The sequence below is a fragment of the Enhydra lutris genome, unplaced genomic scaffold, assembly GCF_002288905.1.
Source record: "Enhydra lutris kenyoni isolate GAN:26980312 unplaced genomic scaffold, ASM228890v2 scaffoldscaffold43, whole genome shotgun sequence".
Lineage (NCBI taxonomy): Eukaryota > Metazoa > Chordata > Mammalia > Carnivora > Mustelidae > Enhydra > Enhydra lutris.
Window position 1 is genome coordinate 4,654,352 of NW_019154127.1, and position 22,914 is coordinate 4,677,265.

At 41.6% G+C, this 22,914-nt stretch overlaps 1 protein-coding gene across 2 annotated transcripts in view; it reads left to right on the forward strand.

Moving 5' to 3' along the window:
* The window catches only part of LOC111155691 (intersectin 1), a 212,594-nt gene that overhangs the window by 81,919 nt on the left and 107,761 nt on the right, over positions 1 to 22,914 (forward strand). For both annotated transcript variants that reach the window (XM_022515992.1, XM_022515993.1), the window contains exons 5-9: positions 3,638 to 3,798; positions 11,456 to 11,635; positions 13,444 to 13,540; positions 16,805 to 16,905; positions 21,659 to 21,722. In XM_022515992.1, the coding sequence (XP_022371700.1) occupies positions 3,638 to 3,798; positions 11,456 to 11,635; positions 13,444 to 13,540; positions 16,805 to 16,905; positions 21,659 to 21,722 (603 nt within the window). The remainder of the gene's footprint in view (positions 1 to 3,637; positions 3,799 to 11,455; positions 11,636 to 13,443; positions 13,541 to 16,804; positions 16,906 to 21,658; positions 21,723 to 22,914) is intronic.

The window sequence follows — 22,914 nt, forward strand, 5'->3', positions numbered from 1 at the left end:
GAGGCTTAACCCACTGAGCCACCCACCCACTGAGCCACCCAGGCGCCCCTGATCAATCCTTTTTAAAAACAGATTTATTACTCATTTATTTTAGAGAGAGACAGAGAGAGAGTGTGGAGGAGCAGGGACAGAGGGAGATTGAGAGAGAAAATCTCAAGCAGGCTCCTTGCTAAGTGGGGAGTCCCACGCAGGGCTCCATCCCATGACCCTGAGATCGTGACCTGAGCCAAAATCAGGAGTCTGGTGCTTAATTGACAGTTAAGTGACTTACCCACCCAGGTACCCCCAAAGTGATCTAATCTTATTAAAGGAAATGTTTGTAAATTTGAATAGATGGACATGCTATTGTCTTTGGTGGGCTCTTTAATGCAGTGGCAGCTTGGTTCCCAATAGGGTTGTTTGTAGAATAGATCAATGATCTAAAAATTCATAGGGAAGAACACAAACATCTGTGAATAGCCAAACAAAATCTTTTTTTCAGATTTTATTTATTTATTTGTTTATTTGGGAGAGACAGAGTTAGAGAGTAGAGAGCGAGTGGAGGGAGGACCAAAGGGAGAAGGACAAGCAGATGCTGCGCTGAGTGGGGACCCCAGCGTGACGCATCATCCCACGACTCTGAGATCATGATCTGAGCCAAAATCCAGAGTCGGACACTTAACTGACTGAGCCACCCAGGCACCGCAAGAAAGGAAAAGTCTTCCCAGATACCAGACTGTACCACGGAGCGAGTATGATCAGATCACTGTCATATTGAACTGGGAATTGTTAATCCAGAAATAGGTCACTTCATCTGAACACTTAATATACAGCAAAAATATTTTTTAGTTCCATGAGAAGAGGCTGGATTAGTTCATAAAAGTTGTATTATGTTAGTTTCAAGCGTGTAACAGTGCCTGACATTTATGAGTCTGTTACTGTTTAATTTTGTTTGTTCAATTTGTTTTTTGGATTCCACGTGTAAGTGAAATCATATGGTATAAAAACAGAATTTCTTACAGTAACGATATTACACACAGACCAATGATAAATTTTAAAAACTCAACAATTGAGAGAGAAAATTGACAGCAAAGACGTCACATACAGCAATCTCTTATAAGCTGACAAGAAAAAGACACGTAGTCCCTCAGAAAACTTACTAACAAAGGATATGAATGATGAGTTCATGTATGAATTCAGGTGACCAAGATCCACGTGCAGAATGACCCTCAGGCTCTCGGCAGGTGAGTGGAATTTGGACTCCACTGGTGTGATTTGCTGAAGGGGATCACAGACTGTAGGAGAGCCGAGGTCTGCTCCCACCTGAGACATAAACATGGCTTCTGTAGCCCATCTCCCACTTTGATGACTTTTTCTTACTTTTTTTTTTTTTTTAAGATTTTATTTATTTATTTGACAGCCCAAGCAGGGGGAGCAGCAGGCAGAGGCAGAGGGAGAGGGAGAAGCAGGCTTCCCACTGAGCAGGGAGCCCAATGCGGGGCTCGATCCCAGGTCCCTGAGCTCATGATCTGAGCCAAAGCCACACGGTTTACCAACTGAGCCACCCCGGCATCCCTTTTTTTTTTACTTCCCAAAAGAGTGTTGACTCTTAACAACTTATAGAGATTTTTAATCTTTACTGTATGTCATTCTTTTCATTGTGTTTTATGTTTTCATTCCTTGAGTTAACTCCAGCAATATAGGATAATTTTCTGTGAAACTTAATTGTCTTTTTTGGACACTTATGTAGATGTGGATCATTTAAAAGCTGGCTAGTGGTGGCAATTTAATTGAGAGTAGCTGTTCTTATCATTTGTTTTTTCAAATAAAGTAGATCGCTTTTTAAAAAATAAATCATCTTAACATCTTTATTTTTATTTATTTTTTTTTCTTTTGAAAGATTTTATTCATCTATTTGACAGCAAGAGAGATCACAAGTAGACAGAGAGGCGGATGGGGTGGGGGAAACAGACTCCCTGGTGAACAGAGAGCCCAATGCTGGACAGATCCTAGGACCCTCAGATCCTGACCCCAGCTGAAGGCAGAGGCTTAACCCACTGAGCCACCCAGGTGCCCTCTTAACATTTTTAATATCTAGACTAAAAGAAATGAAATCTGGATGAAATTTTTTTTTAAGACTTTATGTATTTATTTGAGAGAGAGAGAGAGGTACAGATAGCAAGAGAGCATGAACAGGGAGGAGAGGGAGAAGCAGGCTTCCTGATGAGCAGGGAGCGCAGGACCTGAGCCAAAGGCAGACACTTACTTAACTGACTGAGCCACCCAGGCACCTGAAGGGATGAACATTTTTCAGGCAGAAGAGTTGAAAAATGAAACAAGATGAAACCAGAGAGGGAGACAAACCATAAGAGACTTAATCTTAGGAAACAAACTGAGGTCTCCTGGAAGGAAGCCGGGGGTGGGGGAATGGAGTGGCTGGGTGACAGACATTGGGGAGGGTATGTGTTGTGGTAAATGCTGGGTGTTGTCTAAGACTGATGATCACAGATCTGTACCCCCGAATCAAATGATACATTATGTGTTAATTTTTAAAATTGTCAAAATGCACAGTTGTGGTTTGCATGAAAGTCGTTTCCACTTGCAAAAACCTTTTTTGCTTATTAAGCTTATTCGAGAGGATATGCATTAAAGCTAATTGCACTGAGACTGAACATAGCGTTGTCAAATCTACTAAAATTAAATTAAAAAATAAAAAATAAAAATGAAATCCTGGGGAGGAAAACACTCATTGCAAGTTACACTTGACCATTTCTGAGTTCCATTTTTAAAAAAATTTTATTTATTTGACAGAGAAAGAAACACAGAGAGAGGGAACACAAGCAGGGGGAGTGGGAGAGGGAGAAGCAGGCTTCCCGCTGAGCAGGGAGCCCCATGTGGGCCTCGATCCCAGGATCCTGGGATCATGACCTGAGCCAAAGGCAGACGGTTAATGACTGAGCAACCCAGGTGCCCCCTGAGCCATTTTTAAATGTGTAAGCTCATTTAATTAATTTTCGCAGCTTTAAAGGTTGTAGAACTATATCGTAGCATAGTCTCCATGGGAAGGTTGGAAGAACCCCACAGAGGAGTTGGTGCTGTCTAGATGAGTATCTGTAGAAATAAACTCTCTTTTCTGACCTTTTTCCCCCTAACGTCTTTTTAGGGGAAACGTGGGGCATGAACTCATGACCCTGAGCCAGCCAGGTGCCCCTTCCCCTAACATCTTTATTATGACGTAATTTACACTACAAAATTCACCCTTTTAAATGTATAATTCACTGGTTTTTAGTGTGTTCACAGAGTTGTGCAATCATGGCCACTATCCAATTCTAGAACATTTTCCCCACCTCAAAAAGAATCCCATATTGATATCCAAAGTACATATCCTGGCATTCAGACTGAAAATTACCTCCTGTTTCCTATAAGTAAAGCATAACACAGTAGAAAGTATTTTACTTTTATACAAAGCCTTGCCAGTATTCCCAGGTTACTCCCTGTAGCTTGGTAAACAAGTTTTGGTTCCATTTGGTCTGCTTGGTTTTCTTCTCTTTTGTTTGCCCCAGGATGAAGGGAGCTGACTGGTGTGGGTGGGAAGGGTGGTTTAGGAAAGGCCCTTTTATGGTCAGAGTCATTCTTCGCCCTCAATGTTGGTTTGCAGGGCACTAGCTGATATGAACAATGATGGACGAATGGATCAAGTCGAGTTTTCCATAGCTATGAAACTCATCAAACTCAAGCTGCAAGGATATCAACTCCCTTCCTCACTCCCCCCTGTCATGAAACAGCAACCCGTTGCTATTTCTAGCACACCAGCCTTTGGTAAGTCTGAAATGGACTTTTTTCCTATATTTCATTGTAGACCTTAAAAATACTTTTTCCTCTTTTTCCCCTTTTCTCTGTGTAGCCTTGTGGTATTCTAGGAGGCAGTTCTGTCCGAAAAATGATGGTCCTGGTCCTGTGCAGGGAGATAATGCTGGAGGAGAAGACCATGTTCACATTCGAACCCTAGCATGTGTTAAAGAACAGAAGTTCACCTGAGTAGATTTGAAGTTGTAATTGGTTTTATTAAGCGGCTCCTGAATGGGGCAGCATCCTGTGGAGCCAGTAGAGGGGAGCTCAGAGAGGTTTTTGAAATGGAAGGTTTTATAGGAGGGAGGGTGGGGCAAGAAAGTTGTTAGCAAAAGAAAAGAAAGGATTGTACCTGGCCCCATCATTTTCTCTGGAGGGGGAGGGGGGGGGGGGGTCTTATCAGGTCAATTACCTCATCTTCCTTTGGGGGATGGAGAGGGCGGATGGGACAGCTGACCTCACTGGTCCTGATCTGAAAATTCATGACCCACTGGCTAAGGCCTTGTTGCTAGGAGAGGTTGACTCTGCCATTAGTTTGGTATTAAGTCCCAGGTTTGGTGACTTGGTCTGAGTGACACCATTTGGTTCCTGTGGTTTTCTTTTTAACAGGTGCTAGTAAACAAAGTGAAAGCAAAGGTTCAGACTGTTGGGGCAAAAGACATACACTTGCGGTCTACCACTGCATTTTCTTTTCATTGCCCTTACTACATCTTTGACCCTTGACAATGCAACATACTTCCTTTTGGCTTTCTGTTTCCAGAACCTCTTCATTTTCCCCGGCACACAAACAGTTCCTTGGGATAATGGTATCTAGCAATATATTTTTAAATTCATAGTATTGAGACAACTGGCCCCATTAAATTCTTCCTTGGAACAAAATAAGCAGGATGAAATAAACAGTATCTCAGCTAAAAACACAGAGCCATAAAAAGATGCCTTTTAGCCAGGTGTTTTTCTTAAAAACTAATCAGGAATTGACTAAGATCACCAAGAGTTCTGATTTCTTCTGTTCTCACCCTAGACTTTAAAGATTACAGTAATCAGATCTAATATCTGATTCATGAGAAAGTTCTTAGACAGTTTTAACAAAACACAGAAGTTGTGGCTAGAGTTTCCCTTTCTTCCTCCTGATAGATCAGATGACAGGTGATACGGTGAAGTAGGTTTGGAAGGGGGCAGTCGGTAGCAGTGCAGGTTGTCTCTGGTATAATTAATGATAAGCTGAGATAAAGACAGACTGTGGTTTTACTGAATGGATTTACTCTTAAAAAGAAACTCTGCATTGCGTTTGTTTTGGTGATGTTTAATCACAAGACTTGTGGTCACAAAGGGAAGGGTGCAGGTTTGGGGTCAGGCAAGGATCGTGGTGATCCAAGAGAAAAAAAGAGAAACTCAGGAAATCACACATGAGCAAAAGCTAGGAAGAGCGGAGGTGAAGAGGACGGATTGTCCTCTCCACGGGACCAGGGCCCTGGCTGGCCTTGTGCATTGTGTGTTCGCAGCCCGCAGCCCTTAGCTGGCCAGTTTATCTAAGGGCAGATGGTTCTGAATTCCCTGAAGGTCCCTGTAGCCAACCTTTGGTCAGGACCCGTGGGTTAAAACAGCTAAAGCGTATTTGGTTTTCTTTAGGCTTCCCTTCTGGTGCTGCAGAAGATACCTCAGGGGGGACAGAGAGTCGAATAACCTGTGGCATCCCATTTCCTCTTTTTCCCTCAAACCCGGGGGTCAGTGATTCTCCCTCTAACATTTAATATGTCTTCTCTTACTCCATTCTGCAGCAGGACTTCAAACTCTAGAGTCACTGCTGCTTTATTTCCATGAGGTTGCGGCCTCGCCTGCCCAAGGGGTTTACTGCCACTTAAGTAAGCTGCCCCTTCCTCCAAGGGAGCCTGGAATTTCTTTCCTTTTTTTTTTTTTTTTTTTTTTTAAGATTTTATTTATTTATTTGACAGACAGAGATCACAAGTAGGCAGAGAGGCAGGCAGAGAGAGAGGAGGAAGCAGGCTCTCCGCGGAACAGAGAGCCGGATGCGGGGCTCGATCCCAGAACCGTGGGATCATGACCTGAGCCGAAGGCACAGGTTTAACCCACTGAGCCACCCAGGAGCCCCAAGAGCCTGGAATTTCTGAGCCCCCATTCTGCCATCCAGTCCTGAGCTCCTCCCCGGGGCTCCTCCACTGCCGTTCCTCCCCATCCTTTTCGTCACATCAGCATCCTCAGTAAATTATTTCCAAGAGGCAAATCACCAGGGAATGGCAGAACATGAGAGAAGTTAAAAGTACGTTGTGTCCTAACCAGGTTTGCTTAGCTTTGCTCAAACACCTGACCTTTACTAGTATTTCTAGTTCTATCTCTCAGCTCAACCCAGGATAATTTTTTTTTTTTTTTACACTTCTTATGTGGCTATTCGAGAAGAAAATCATTTGTTACTAGGATCATTACTTTCTAGTTAATAGTAAAAATTATCTGGCCAGGCATTTCCTGGCCCTTTTACATATTATACCTTCAAGTATTGTATTTTATTTGGTCGCAACAGTAACCCTAAAATCTGCAGAAATTATTAGCCCTGTTACATGAATGTGAGAACTGAGGTCACAGGAAGGTGAAGTTGGCTTAAGACCACATTCCTAAAAAGGGAGGTGGAGCCTCTCCAGATACCGTTTTTCAAAGGCTCTTGGTTTCCTTACCACCTTCTCTCTTCCCACCTTCATTCTCACCAAACCATAGGGGTTGCATGGAATGGCACTGCTCCACGCTTCATGGTCTGCAGGGGTGCTGAGGCACGTGTTAACACGTGGAATTAAGGCTAGCTGTGGGTTGAGCAACTGTTTTGTTCGCCTCTCCTGTTACGGAGAGAAAAAGGGGTTGTGGTGAGTGGTGCTGTGACTTGCCTAAGGGTAGCGAGCTGTATTGTAGGAAATTCTGTGAGTGTGCCGGGTATCTTTTTCTTTCAGTGGAGGAAGGAATATTAACACACAGAATAATTCCTTTTTGACTATATATTCAACTGTTTCAGGGGGAGTTTGTCTGTTGTTTAATTTTTTTTTTTTTTTTTTTGCCAGATCCCATGGTTTTATTAGATTAAACCATCATTATTATTTTTATTATTTATTTTTTTTAAGAGTGTAGAGGGGCAAAGGGAGAAAGAAAGAGAGAATCTTGACCAGGCCCCATGCCCTGTGTGGAGTCTCTCACAGGGCCCAGGCTTATAAGTAACCCTGAGATCATAACCTGAGTCAAAATTAAGAGTCTGGCTCCTAACCGACTGAGCCACTCAGGCACTGCAGATTAAACCATTATTTTTAAACCCCAGCGGTGTGTCCTAGTTGCTGGGAACAGGTTGGTAAGCAGGACATCATGGCTCCTGCTACTGTGAAGCTTCTTTTTAAGTTGGGGAAACTAAGCAAGTAGATGGACGGTTTCAGGGCAAGGTAAGTGCAATCAGTTCTGTAAAAACGGTAATATGATAGAGATACTGATGGGAGAAAGTGATCGGGGCAGAATTCTCCTTGGAGAGATGACTTTGAGCTGACCTAAACATGAGAGCCGTGTGAAGAACCAAGGGGAGAAACCTTCCAGGCAAATGGAACAGCAGTTAAGAAAGGTCCGAAGGCGGAAATGAAGTTGGTATATGCAAGAAGCAAAAATGAGAGCAGAGCAGTGCTGGCTGAGGTATTGGTAGGCCTTATGGGCAAGGAGGTAGGGCAAGAGCGGATGGTTTAGGGCCTAATAAAACCACTGAGGAATCAGACTTGTATTCTAGGGGCAGTGGAAAGCTACAGAGAGCTTCCAGGTAGGGGAGTAGACATTTAGAAAACAGATAGATAGACATTTAGAACAGATAAATAGATAGACATTTAGAAAACATAATCTTCGTTATCCAAAGACTGGGTTGCAGGGGAACCAAAGTAGCATCAGGGAAATCAGGAAGGAGGTTTTTGTTATGGGCAAGAGGTGATGGAGTTTTCCATCTGGGTAGTGATAATCAATGTGGAAGATAGAATAGGATTAGGCTCATTGTATCCTGTATTTTGGAGGAAAAGTATATCAGGCTTTGGTCTCTAGTTAGGTGTGAGAGATTTAGTGGATTTCCAAGGAGGCAGATGAATCCATGGGCCTGGATCTCAGAAGAGAGACCATCAGCTCTGGGAGAATTGGAATATTCATGGCATTAAAAGCCCTGGGACTGGATGAAATATCTTAGAATGTGTAGTTAGAGCAGGCAGAAGACCTGGGACCAAGCCTTGGCATGCTGTGTGACATTTAAAGGTGTAGTAAAAGGGGAAGAAGCAAGAGGAGGTTGGTTTCCCAGTAGCCAAGAACATTTTTCAAGGAGGGAGCATTTTATTATTTGAGTTGCTTTTGTGAGAATGAGGAAGAATGGGACAGAACAGTGATTGGATTTGGCAAGATGACCTTGAAAAGCAGTTTCTTTGGGGTGGTACAGACAAAAGCCTAATTGGAGGCTTGGAAGAGGGGAGAGTTTGACTGTGAAGGAGAGAGACAGCTGGAAGAGCCAGTCGGCCTTTCCAAGGCTGGTGTGTTCAGGATGGGAAGTGCTCCTGGATTTTTATTTTTATTTTTAATTTTTTTTTTTCTAAAGGTTTTATTCATTTAGTTGACAGAGATCACAAGTAGGCAGAGAGGCAGGCAGAGACAGAGGAAGGGAGACAGGCTCCTTGCCGAGAAGAGAGCCTGATGCGGGGCTCCATCCCAGACTCTGGGATCATGACCTGAGTCGAAGGCAGAGGCTTTAACCCACTGAGCCACCCAGGCACCCTGCCCCTGGATTTTTAAAAGAGAGAGGGAAAACCCAATGGTTGAAGAGAGGTGGGAAAATTTCAGGAATAAGATTGATTGATTGATTTTAAAGATTTTATTTATTTGACACAGAGAGAAATCACAAGTAAGCAGAGAGGCAGGCAGAGAGAGAGGGGGAAGCAGGCTTCCCGCTGAACAGAGTCCAATGCGGGATTCAATCCCAGGACCCTGGGACCATGACCTGAGCCGAAGGCAGAGGCTTAACCCACTGAGCCACCCAGGCGCCCAGGAATTAAGATTTAGCATAGTCAGGAGAGATGGTATCCAAAACACAGCCTCTGGCAGATTTATTTCTTCAGAAATATTTAGAAAATATTCATTCAGTAAAGGTAGTCAGTTGGCAAGAAGATGATGATCTTCGTAGCAGCTATTTTTAAAAGCAAACCAACAAAGCTTCCACCTGTGACGAACCCCCACACTGTGGAGAAATGACTGGGAATGGAATCAGTTGAGCAGGGCAGCGACAACAGACATCACAGGAGGAGAAGGTCCAGACCAACGTGGGGGTGGAGAACAGAGGCTGGAAATCCCAGGAAGCAAGGCGCACATAAAAATGAGTGACGGGCAGTATCAGGCAAGGTCAAATCCCACACAAAGTTATTACTAGAAAAAGGAGAATAAAGAGCCGACTAACGCCCCGTGAACAGTGATGGCACTCCAGTAACCTGCGATTTCCAAAGCTAAAAAATACTAAGAAAATGACACAAGTTGTGGAAGACCAACACAATCAGAATTTTAAAGCCGCAATAAGGCAACAGAACTCAGGAGAGAAGGAGAAAGAAAAAAAATTCATTTCAGAAATGGAGACCAAACTAGAAGCAACTCAAGAGAGACTATCACAAGAGAAACAGAAGGTGAAAAGAGGACGAGTTCAAGAATGAAAACAAAATTAACAAGAGATAATAAGGAATTGAGGAAAAGTGACCAATATTGAAGGCAAAGGAAATTAAATATAAGGGAGATGGAGTCCCTAAAGAAGAAGACCGAAGCAAGGGACGAGAACAAATGGCAAAGACTAGTTGAAGACGACTTCCTGGACATAAAGCATTTGAAACTGTGTTTGAAAGAGGATTTCATGTGCTTGAGAATATCAGCCTGGAGAAACCAACACTAAGATAAATTCTAGTAAAACAAAAAATTATTTGGGTATGTAGAAAAAGGAAGCACATGACTTAGAAGGGAAAGAAAATTAGAATATCTTCAGACTTTTTCTCCAGCAGTGCTTTATCTCAGAAGGAAATGGTGACATAGTTAGGATTATCAAGGAACTACTAAGCCAAGAATTTTGTGTCCAGAAGAACCAGGCCACCCAATTTTCCAACTCTCTGGACACTAATTTGCTGTCTTATAATTAAACTCAACTCTGACGGTAACTGCTGGCGTCACATTCTGAGGATGGAAGGGTCCAGTCCCACAACACTGTCCTCACTTCATGCTTGAGTCACAAGCGCTGGGTCCCAAGGGTACCCCTACTTCTCTGCGACTTGACTACAAAGTCCGAGGCTCCCACACACCCTGCTTCCCCTTTCTGTAATTTGCTAGAACACCTCACAAAACTCAGGGAAGTATTTACTTAGGTTTGTCAGTTCGTTATAAAGGATATGACGAAGGATACATACAAATGTGTAGGCACATGAAGAGATATAGAAGGGCAAAGCCCAGTAGGGTCCTGAGTGTGAAAGCATCTGTCCCCAGGGAGTTGGGGTGGGCCACCCTCCCAGCATGTGCTTGTGTTTTCCAGCGTGGAAGTTCTCCGAACCCTGTAGTAGGAGTTTTTATGGAGCCTTCATTATACAGGTGTGATTGCTACATCCTTCCTTGGCCATTGATTAGCTCAGTCTCTAGTCCCTCTATGCTCGCCTGAGGTCTGTATGGAGGTAGGGAGGGGTGGGATTGAACGTTGTGTCCCACTGACCATGCTGTGGTCTTGCCCATGACCAGCCCTTGTCCTGTATCTGTTTAGGGACCCTGCCACCAGTCTTCTTATCCGAATACAAAAAGACACTCTTATCACTCCAGAAATTCCAGGGGTCTTAGAAGCTCCTGTGTCAGGAACCAGGGGCAAAGACCAAATGTTATAACAAAAGATGTTCCTATCAGTCAGGAAATCACAAGGGATGTAGGAGCTCTGCCAGGAACAGGAACCAGGAACCGGGTTGGGGAGGGGGTGGGCAAAGACCAGATATGTATTTCTTATTATGTCACAATACCATAAGTTCAGACAGAGAAACAAAAAAGGAAGGAAGCATTTATTTAATTCTATGATTTCTTCACTCTGGTTAGAATGTTCTGCAAAGAGAAGTTTCCGTATCCAGTGCTTTGTTTCTCTGAGGTTCAGTGTGTAAAGGAAAGGCATGATAGAGGTTTAATTTCTTTTCCTCTTTTATTTTTTTTTCTTTTCCTCCTTTATTTATACCAGTTTTCAGAATAAATTACCTATAATGGCCAATTAGAATTTTTTGTTTGTTTTTATGTATCATTATGAATTCATAAATTTAATTCTCTTTGGTGGTTTTCGTTCTATTAGTGAAGATTCTTAGTGATCCTCAACCTTGGCCCATAGGTCCCTCTTCAAGTTGGGTCTTGTGCCCTTACGATGTGATCCTTGACATAATTTTTGGTATTCTCCAAAGTGATTAATCTGAATTTATATATATATATAAATTTTTTTTTCTGAGTTTATACTGTAAATGGAGCTATATTACAACTGGAAAGTGATTTGCTTCTTTGAACACTCTTGGATTAATTGTCATTGAATGTGGACAAGTGATTCCATGTGAATTTTGTTGGGATTTTTCCTCCCTAGGAATAGGAGGTATCGCCAGCATGCCACCACTTACAGCCGTCGCTCCAGTGCCAATGGGATCCATTCCAGTTGTGGGAATGTCTCCACCTCTAGTATCTTCTGTTCCTACAGCAGCAGTGCCTCCCCTGGCCAACGGGGCTCCCCCCGTCATACAGCCTCTGCCCGCATTTGCTCATCCTGGTATGTGACCTGCTCAATCATACAGGCTGAATTTTTATGTGTGTTTTACTCTTCCTTCTTGCTGAATCTTCTGTCTTCACTTTCTGATTTTATTTGAGTGGCATTTTGTTCCGGAGGAAACTATCTTCCTTCTTCAAACTTTGTATCTCATTTTTTCTGACATACTAAGTGGGCTGTGCAAGGCCAAAGAGAAGTAAAGGAGAGTGAAGTGCCGGATCTGGTACCGTATGGGCAAAGGTGAACTCAACAGCTAAAAACGAAGAGCGTTAATTCCCTTTCCAGGGCTTGACAGGAGCAAGTGAGATTTGAGCAATAATTGAACATTTTCTATTTCCATGTGTCAGTTACTACTTTTCTCCAGCTGCTAGGAATCGCTGATAAACAGCCCATTCCCTTAGGAGTTGGATTATGTGGGGGGAGAAGAAGGAACATTGTATATTCCTTTTTTTTTTTTTTTTCCTTTGAGAAGGCACAGTGAATCAGGTGGAAGGGAGAAGGACATTGATTAAATGGCTAGATGCATTAAGGATGGAGTAGTACCCGCTCGCTTCATTGAAGGAAAGGATTAGAAAGTTCCTGGTGTAGCTAGTTTCATTTTGAGACTTAACTGGAAGGCTTTTCCCTTAAGTGAAAAGAAAGCATAAACTGTAGGTGTGGTCTACAAATCTTAGTAAATTCTTACCTGGTGGGGGAAGTATTTTTTTCAAAGATTTTATTTATTTATTTGAGAGAAAGCAGGGGAGGAGCCGAGCGAGAGGCACAAGCAGATTCCGTGCTGAGTGTTGAGCCCCATTTGGGGTTCGATCCCACGACCCTGAGATCATGACCGGAACCCAAACCAAGAGTCGCATTCTTAACCAACTGAGCCATCCAGATGTCCCTGGGGGAAGTTTTTTTTTTCTGTTTGTTTTTTTTTTTTTTAGTACTTCAGTTGTGTCTGCCTGATTCGGTAGTGAGGATGACCTGGGTTTTAGCTATGGGTTATGGTTGTATTTGAATCATCACTTCTCTGCCCAGCTATGTGGCTTCATTACATCTGTCAGGATCTGTCTTGGAGTTAATAACCAAAGAATCTAAATGTGCCACCGTTTTTTGTTTTTGTTTTTGTTTTTAAAATTTTCTTGTCCCACGTAGTTCACCTTTCATTTGTGACCATGTCTGCAGGTAGGAGGACAGCTGAGAAAATTGTTGGCAGTTGCTTTTCCAGTAGTATCTGTGAATCCACACGCTCTGTCTCATTTCTTTTCTGGCTGATGGTACATGTTGTTTACATGTAGGATTAGTGGGCGGAATGAGGAGGATGAGGCTGCGGCTCAGAGTTTTTCCCTGGGACACCGCTAATCGGGCTGAATTAGAATCAGACTCGAGAGCTGGCCCTCCCTAGCATCCCGGGGTGTCAGGCCAGGACTGCAAGGCTCTGAAGTTTTGGCTCTGCTCATCTGGAACTTCCACTCCATTAGCACAAGTAAAGAAAATGCCATATCCTGTGTATTTAAGCTGTTGTTTCTTAAGCTGTCGGGATAGATCCCATAAAATGTGATAGGAAACCTTTAAAAAAGAGTTAAATCCATGGATTGTAAACCGTTCTACTTAATAAGGTGATTTTCAGCAGAAATGAGCAAATGTGGAAAATTTTTTGGCAAGGGGCAGGGAGCGACGGGGGGAATAACTCTTTTGGGGTCCTGGCTGATAAGGGAAGAATAATTTTTGCCTCATATTTGGTGACTGTGTATTCTCATTTTCATTAGTAGGGAAGTGTTTCTTTTCTTCATAGGATTAAAATTTTCAGCATTTATTTATTTTTACAGCAGCCACATTGCCAAAGAGCTCTTCCTTTAGTAGATCTGGTCCCGGGTCACAGTTAAACACTAAATTACAGAAGGCACAGTCATTCGATGTGGCCAGGTAAGTGTGCTTGTTTTAGATAAGTGTGTTTGTTTTTAAATGGGCAGTTGGGTTAAAGCCATTATCTGATTAACTCCTAAAACTGAAAATGAATTAAGTACTTCTTTATTATCTTCTATTTTGTAGGATGCCAGTAATTAGTTCTGGATAATGTTACCAGTTTTTATCACATACATGTTACAGAGATGATAAAGAACATGACATTTCTTCGAAAAGCTTTGGGTGTTATTTTTTTTAGCAAGGAAAACAAATAGGTACCAGTTTTACCAATGTTTAAACATGCTGAAATCGACTCCAGGTAGGAGGGGAAAATAACTATTTTGTATTAGTCATTTAAGAGTTTATGTATAAATTTTTTTAGATGAAGATTAGAGCCACAGTTTTCCTTATTTTTAAATCTATCTCAGATAATCTCATGGAATCTGTGTGGTTTGTTACTGAAACCTTATTTTAAACCACCTTTTGTGAATTGAATTAATTCAGATTAGTGGACAGTCGTTACTAATCAAATATGTGGCCCAATTTTGGGAAAGCTGATACGACCTTACTGCTTATATTTTGACCGATCTTGGTTTCATATGATCTTTCTTACTTTTATTTCCTTTTACCTCTTAATTTCCCCCTTGCACACTGTTGCACTAGGATGAAAAGTTAAGTCTCTTTGTAAGCCGTCTCAGAACTATTGCAGTTAAAAGGGGACGTAAATGAAGATGTTTCCATCTTTTCTTGTTTTAGTCCTCCTTAGAAATCTTTCCTAAGTAAACCAAGTCATTCTCCCACTTTCAGGAGAAGAGTGTATAGAACGTAGTTGAACAATGTATAACCCTTTATAAAATGATTTAAAGGAAATGCATACACTGAAAAGCATCATGCCGAATGCTGATTTATGCACATTATAGCTCTTGGAATGCTCACTGTCTTCCCTAAAAGCTGACTCCATTCTTCTATGTTGTAGATAAGGAGGAAGCCCAGAGACATTAGTCATTTGCCCAAAATAGCCCAACTCAGAAGTGGCAGAGCCAGGAGTTGAACTGAGTTCTTTCTGATGTTAAGGCATGATTTCCTAACCACGGAAGTTTGCTCTGGGAGCTTGATTTAATGGCGGTGTACTGGCATTTGTGTTCCACTCAGTTAAGGTTTTACTCCTAAGATTCCAGAACATTATTGAGCATCTGTGTGCCAGACACCTCATTAATCCCACTCAGCCCCCACGACCACCTGCAGTAGATACTGTCTCAGAATTGTGAATGAGGAAGAAAACCCCTGAGAGGTTAGAATCCTCACTGATGGTTTACATGTTACCACAAGGCAGAGCTGAGATGTATCCTAACACTGAATTCCTTCTTTCTTAGTCTCTCTCCTTTACCGTGCTGAAGTTTGGGGTTTTCTGTGTCTCTTCCACGAGAGATTTTCAGATCTGCCTTAAAATTGATTTGTGACACAAGAATGAATAAATAATCAGTATCAGCAAACATTAATGTTATTAAGACAACTGGTGTTGGGGATTTTTTGGGTAGTCACCTTTTTAATAATTTAAATTTCAAGCATATTTTTAGAATGTGGCATCTAGTTTTTGGTTACCTGTTAGTGAGGTGTTCAGTGCATTTAAATTTTCAGGAAAGTCTCAGCAGAAAACTTGGACTTGATAAGTATAATCTGGGGCAGCTTCTGCGTGCAACACCCTGTATTTCTGGGGTGCAGGGGAGAGATAATTAGCTTTTGATAAGTAGGCAAGGGTTGGAATCAGCAAAATATTAGTTAGTTTAAAATGAGAGAGGTGTTGTGGAATTACTCACAGCAGAATCGATCTTGGTAAGTGTTTTTTATTAAGAAATGTGTAAGAATTGGGGCGCCTGGGTGGCTCAGTGGGTTAAGCCGCTGCCTTCAGCTCAGGTCATGATCTCAGGGTCCTGGGATGGAGTCCCGCATCGGGCTCTCTGCTCAGCAGGGAGCCTGCTTCCCTCTCTCTCTCTCTCTCTGCCTGCCTCTCTGTCTACTTGTGATCTCTCTCTGTCAAATAAACAAATAAAATCTTTAAAAAAAAAAAAAAAGAAATGTGTAAGAATTGAAAAAGTGGATATAATTAGATACTTTTCAAGTGTTCGGGAGTTGTTTACTATGCTTTATGGAGTGTGTATTACAAATATGAGTGCATAGATAACATATATAAATGATGACTAAGAGGTTTAGTTTATTAAAATTTTGCTTTTATATGTGAGAAATAGATATTTTTGTTGAAATCAAAGGAAATTGCAAATGGGACATTAGTTATAATCTGCCCTGGAAATGGAATGCCATCTTTTACTGAAAGCTTAGCTGTTGTGTTTCAATTGTCCAGCTTAGACACAGGCTCTGGCAAGCCGTAGGTGATAGTTGTGTGGAACTACCCTGAGACCTGATCACTAAGGAGGTGTAGACCCCACTGACTGCTGGTAGCTGTTTCCGTGGCTCAGCAGGGAAAGGTCAGCCCTGGATTGCAGGCGAGAAAGCAAAGCTCCTTCCATTACTGCCCCCTGATTTGCCATGACCCTGGGTATGTTCTGTTCACTCTCCCTTTGTGGGAATTGAAACTTCCCAGAATGAAATGGTTCCCCTTCATTACGAAGTTAATATATTTTGCTCAATAGAAAGTTATAAATATTAAAGAATGAATAGCTTCATTTTTTTTTTAAGATTTTATTTATTTAACAGAGAGAAAGAGATCACAAGTAGGCAGAGAGGCAGGCAGAGAGAGAGGGGAAGCAGGCTCCCTGCTGAGCAGAGAAACCTATGTGGGGCTCGATTGTAGAACCCTGAGATCACGATCTGAGCTGAAGGCAGCATCTTAACCTTAACACTGAGCCACCCAGGTGCCTGGAATGAATACCTTTAGAGGAAGTTAATCTGTTTGCTATCAGCATTGCTTTTTAAGCCAAAAGAGAACTGTTCTAGAAGTTTGGAAAAGCCTGGGCACTAGTGTATCACTTCATTGACAAGGAGATTTTTCTGTATTTTGTAGAACCTTTAAATTATGACTCGTATCAATAACTTGGAACTGTCACTTGGTCTGCTGTGTTTACCCTCGATTCTGGGGGGGAAAAAAAGCATATCTGTTTTGAGAGAAATGTTTCTAACCTTAAAATACAGAAATATTCATTACAGAAAATCAGAAGTAGTGATTAGAAAGTGAATAAAATGGTAAAGCTGTTTTCTAGGGAAGTTCTTAGTTCACTGGTGTTAAGGAATGTCAGTATGTTCCTCATTGTTCATCCTCTTTCCCCACAGTGTCCCTCCCGTGGCAGAGTGGGCTGTCCCGCAGTCATCCAGATTGAAATACAGACAGTTATTCAATAGTCATGACAAAACTATGAGTGGACACTTAACAGGTATTTACAAATGAGAATTAATTTAGTGAAATGTGATTTTGATTCCAAATGCAGATTGCTTCCAGATGTTGGACCATAGATAGTCTGCAAATGCCTTCTCTATTTGCTTTTTTTCCGAAACAGGGTTTTCATTGTCCTTCTTGTCTTGAGTTCTCGTCTCCTGATAACGCCACAGTTAACTTTCTTCTCCAGTGCCTCAGGCTTTAAGCAGGGTGCTTCTTGATAATTGGAACATACACCCAGGGTCCTGCTGCACAGTGGACACCACTAGCATGCAAATCAGAGTGCTAGCGCAGAAACACTGCTGTAAGTGCAAACTGGTTCAGGTTCTGAAGTCCCGCTTTGTACACGAACTTGAACCTGTCTGCTCAAAGAGCCCGTGTTTAAGGCAGTTTGCAGGCTGAAGGTAATTGTTCAGGGAGTTTTGAACCTGCCTCTGCCACTAACTAGCTTGGAGGTCAGTTTACCTACTTAGATCTTATTTCTTGTACAAGAGGTCAGAGTTAGGTTATATGAACTCTGTGGATTTAAGGGAAAAAAAAAAGATTTGGTTATCTATATCACTAGAAAGGATTTTACGATACTATCCAGAGGTGTTTCTAATGAGGGTTGCTAAACAATCCAGAATTGTAAAAAGTGTAATTTTAATAAGGAGAATAGATACCTCTGATCTGAACATTGAGAAGGGACGAATTGTAATTGCCCTTTAACAAATACAGAAGGAAGGAGGAAGAGTGAATTTTCCTGAAGTGGAGAAAGATATTTTAAATTTCTGAGTCTTACTATCTTTTTTTTTTGTGCTGTCACTTAAAATTGTAATTTTTACTTCCAAAAGAAAAGTTCATCTGTTAAAAAATATCAGGGTTGGGTGAGATTTGGGAGGGTCTGATCTAATCTTGAGCCTTACCCCTAATAGAAGGATCTCATCAGTCTTCTCAACTAAGTATATATTTATATCCAAGGGGGGCAAGTTGTAATTATACACAGATTGTCTAAATGCCATGCTCACTCTGCTAAAACATAGCTGTCATTTTTGCGCATACCATGGGAAACCAGTCCTGCTTATACAGGCACTGAAGGAATATTCAGTAGTACAGTTTTGTTTTGTTTTTAAGATTTTATTTATTTATTTGACAGAGAGAGAGAGATCATAAGCAGGCAGACAGAGACAGAGGGGGAAGCAGGCTCCCCGCCAAGCAGAGAGCCCAATGCGGGCCTCGATCCCAGGACCCTGGGATCATGACCTGAGCCAAAGGCAGAGGCTTAACCCACTGAGCCACCCAGGCACCCCCAGTAGTACGGTTTAAATATAATTCTATATGGTCTGTTTCACACTAGTGCTTTGTACAGACCCAAAACTATGTTGTCAGTGAATCTGAGAACAATTCTAAGCATAGTTGGTGTTTGCTGTGAATTAATTAAAATAGTATCTGATGTGACATTGACGCAGCAGTCCTCTTTCTTGGTAGGATCTTCGTTTTATGAATGAAATGCAGTGTCTTCATCCCAGAGATAATGATGCAAGGACTTAAATATTTAGAACTTTTAATATGTGAGGTAGACAGTAAAATTTGATATATACCCGAATGGGCAGATTTTGTTCATGTTTATTTGTGTACTTAACTCTCTGAGCTTGTGATATGAGCTCGTCCACTGTGGGAAGTGACGCTAATCTAGCAGCGGCACATTTGACCCCACTGATTACTCGGGTTCATTTAGCTGATACACCTGTTGTGGGTCCCCCCTCGTTCCTTCTCAACTCGATGTGTTTGCTCTTACACACTATTAAGAGAGACAGTTTTAAAAAATAGAGCCCGTTCTTTAATCAAGATAATGTAATGTAATGCAGCTATGGAATTCTGACAGTCCTCTCAATGCTAGCCTCTCAAAGAGGGATTTTATTAACCTTGCATTCTGAAACAGTGAATATGCTATTTAGTTATTCATATATTAATCACAAAGGCTCAAGTGTTAGGTGTTGTTTGAGATAAAGCATTAACTCTAATCATTTCTGTCTTTCCTGTGCATGCTTTCCCACACGAACCTGGGTGCCCACAGTACGGCTTATGAACTGGGGATTTCTGTTTCTCTCCATAATGTTTCCATAGAAGCCAGTACCCCAAACTGATATCCCTTATTGGATGTGGGCTTCCATAGGATAGTTCTCCGTACTAGGGGGTGCATTTTATGCTGTTCTGTTAGGCTCGGAGGCCTTGCTGGCCATCTCTTCTGTTGTTTCACAGCCTTGTCTTAAGACGTACAGAGTCAAGTATTAGAGTTGCAGAAGACAGCTGTGGTCTTCTAGTGTGGTAGTTAACAAACTTCTTCTATAGAGAACAAAACCATAAGCGTATCAGGCTTACATTTTGTCTGCCACAGCTCCTCAGCTGTGCCATTCTAGTATAAAAGGAGCCAGGGATCACGCTCCAGTGAATGGGCAGGAAAACTTCATTTACAAAAACAGATGGGGGATCAGATACGGCCTGTGGGCTGTGGCTGTCTACCGGTGCTTCTGCAGATCGTTCCCCGCACTTAGAGAGGAAGGAACTTAAGTCTGAGAGAGTGAAAGTACCTTTGTTAATGTCATATGCCATTGGGGAGCTGGAAACGTCGGGACTGGAATCCAAGTCTCCTGCTGCCCATCCAGGCCCAGGATGAGGTCTTTTCGTTTATTATTATACTTTTTATTGTTTATTGGTAGTAGGTCAAATACTCTCTTCCTTTTATGCAGTTCTGAAGCGGAGAGAATTATTACAAGTATCAGTTAAAGCATTCACCAAAGTTTTGCTAATTCTACTTTGATGTTCCAGCATGCTAAGTATAATATTAGCGACTAAACAAAATGATCAGTGTACTCTCCTCATTCCAGTGTACCACAGAACTTCTAGAGCTGTCACATTAAAGAAGATTGCTTCTCAGAGACTCCCAGTACACAGACACCAACACACGTGCAAGCACACACACACACACACACACACGCACACACACACTCGTCCAACAGGAATGTGTACATATGTGTGCCAAAACCTAGAAGGTTTGCTCTTCATAATAGCCTCAAACTGAAAACTAATCTGAATGCCCATCAACAGAATGGATACATAGATTGTTATGTGTTCACAAAATGATACACCACACAGCACTTAGGGTTCATGTCCTACAATTACATACAGTATGTGGAACCAAATAAGCCAGACATAACAAGTGCTCTTAGAAGTTGGGCTACACTTGGTTGGGGGGATGATTAGAAGGGAGCTGGAGCTGGGGTTCCTGCATGGCTCAGCTCGTTTAGCTGGTGAGATAGAGCCCTGCACTGGCTCCACACTGGGCGTGGAGCCTGCCTAAGATTCTCTCTCTCCCATGCCCCTTCTTCCCTGCACCTTCCCTTCTCTAAAAAAAAGAAAGGGAGCTGGTTAGGGTTTCTGGGGTACTACTGTTTCATAGTCTAGGTATGATTTACTTGACCATTTTCAGTTTGGAAAATTAAGCTGTATACCTGTACACATGTAAAAATACACATGTATATGTTTATGTGTGCTTTTCTGGCCATATTTTATATGTCAATCAAGATTAAATTTTGTCTATAATACTAACTACCATTAATTGAGCATTTTTTATGTGTGACCACTATCTTAAGCTACATGTTATAGTTCCTTATTTGATGGAACACAGACTCATAAATCTGGAAAGGACTTCTGAAATGAGAAAACTAGGTCCAATGAATGAGGAAACTGCCTGCCCGAATCTCGTGGCAAGTTCTTGGGCACTTCCTGTGCTGACACATTAGGGGTGATTCTCAGAGTTCCCTAACTGCTACTGCTTGCTTTGCAAAAACACATCCACTTTTATGTTTTTTTGATGAGGTACCATTTGAAAAATGAAATAGCTAAAAGCAAAAATTTATACTTGGCAGTCTTCCCAACCAAATTGTGACAGCTCTCCATTCCTTCGTCCATCAGTCATCCCGGTACCACAACTTGAGAGTCAGTGATGGATAGAAGACATATTTGTCTCCCTCCAGCCCTGGTTTATTTCAACACTCAAAATTTCCCACTGCAGACTTTATCTGATATCTAAGCCCAGTTTCATGCCAGAGGTGAAGATATTTACAAGTACTTTAAGAAACGAGAGGTGATTCGAAGAGCAGAGTTGGAATTCCAGACATTTTTTTATTGCTAAGAAATGATTGTGATATTAGCCATTTGTGCAGCCTTGAGCAAGACCCCTTTTCTTTCTTTCTTTCTTTCTTTCTTTCTTTTTTTTTTTTAAAAAGTCTGTAACGAAACAGTTACAAGAATTGTCCTCTCTTAAGTCCTTCCCCCTGTAAGAGTCTCTCAGTCTTCTCCAATAGTGGTCCTGGTGGAGAGAGCAGATGGTGGCAGAAGATGCTGAGTTTAGAGACAGTAAGTTTCAGCTTTGTAAATAAAAGCCTGATACAAATAGAGATGATAATCTGGATCAAAGGGCAGGTTCCATTTTGAAACTTTGATCTTTTACATACTCTCTTTTCATTAAATATCCATTTAACAAGAATTTATCGAGTCGATGCTGGATTTTGCGGTGTGCGTTGTTTTTTTTCCCTCTTTTCATTGGGGCTTAATTTCCTTGTGAAAAAGCCCTTGGGTACTAGCAAATATTGTATAAAGCACTGTGATTGCCTGAGATTGCATAGTGCTTTACGTGCACAACACTGGGCTTCCTGGACAGTGAAGATTTGCTGATTCATCTTTATATTTTTCCCCTGGTTTCTGTTTAGGTCCCCAAGCAAGAACTATTCTTATGCAATCAAGTTTGCCACAGGCTCAGCTGGCTTCAATATGGTAAGGAATGAAAAGTTCCTTGATTCGTATGAAGTAGATTAAATCGGTATGGTTTTATGGGTCTTTAGATTAATACCCATATTTATAGGTGGGGATATAGGAATTATGCTTAATTTTCCAGTCATCTGTGACTATTACCTCTCTTACTCTTTCCCCGTTTTGATTTTGAAAGACACAGAAGCAGAGAGATTAATGAATTCTCTAGAACTCATAACACAGTTTAAAGTAAGTCTCAACTTGTGACCAGTCCTGGTTCTCCCCTCCTCATTCCTGATTATTTTAAGTCAGATCTCAGTAATTATATTTCATTTTCATCTGCAGATATTTTATCTTGTATTTCCAAAAGAGATAGGGATTTTTTTTCAAGAGGACTATGATACCAGTAGTCCATCAAAACTTTTTAATGGTAATTCTTATCATTAAGTTAATCACATACTGACCACGTTCGTTAGATTGGCTCCTAATTTTTTGTTGTTGACTTGTTCAAATCAGATTCCTGTTCAAATAAATCTGTATTTTTGCATCAGTTGGTTGACACATCTTTTAAGTGTTCTGTAAACTCCCCCTTGTTCTCTAATCCCCCCGAAAAAGAAAAACCTAGATTGTTTATCCTGTAGTTTCTTCTAGTCTATCTTTTGGTGGTTGGGTTCATTTATTCCTGTGTTTCCTGGAGATTGGTAATCGGATCTAGAGCAGATTTTCTCCTCTTCAACACAACGGACCCTTTGGGCCTGATAATTTTTTGTTGTGGGGGGCTGTCCCTTGTATTGTTGTGGGGGGCTGTCCCTTGTATTGCAGGCTATTCAGTAACGTCTTTGGCCTCCACCTGTTAGATGCCAGGAACATGACCCCCACCCCCATTTCGACAATCCGTGATGTGTCCATGTGTTGACAAATGTCCCTTGGGGGACAAAATCATCCCACTCGTGAGAACCACTCATCAGATTCAAGTTTGATTTTTTTTTTTTTTTTTTTGCAAGACTATATTGGATATTACAGTGTACTTTCATCAGAAGGCACATAAATGTCTATTTCGCAATGACTTTTTTTTCTTTCTTTCAGAGAGAGAGGGAGGGAAGGAGGGTGAGGGAGGGACAGAGGGAGAGAGGGAATCTTAAGCGGGCTCCATACGCAGCACAGAGCCCAGTGTGCAGCTCGATCTCACAACCCTGAGATCATGACCTGAGCTGAA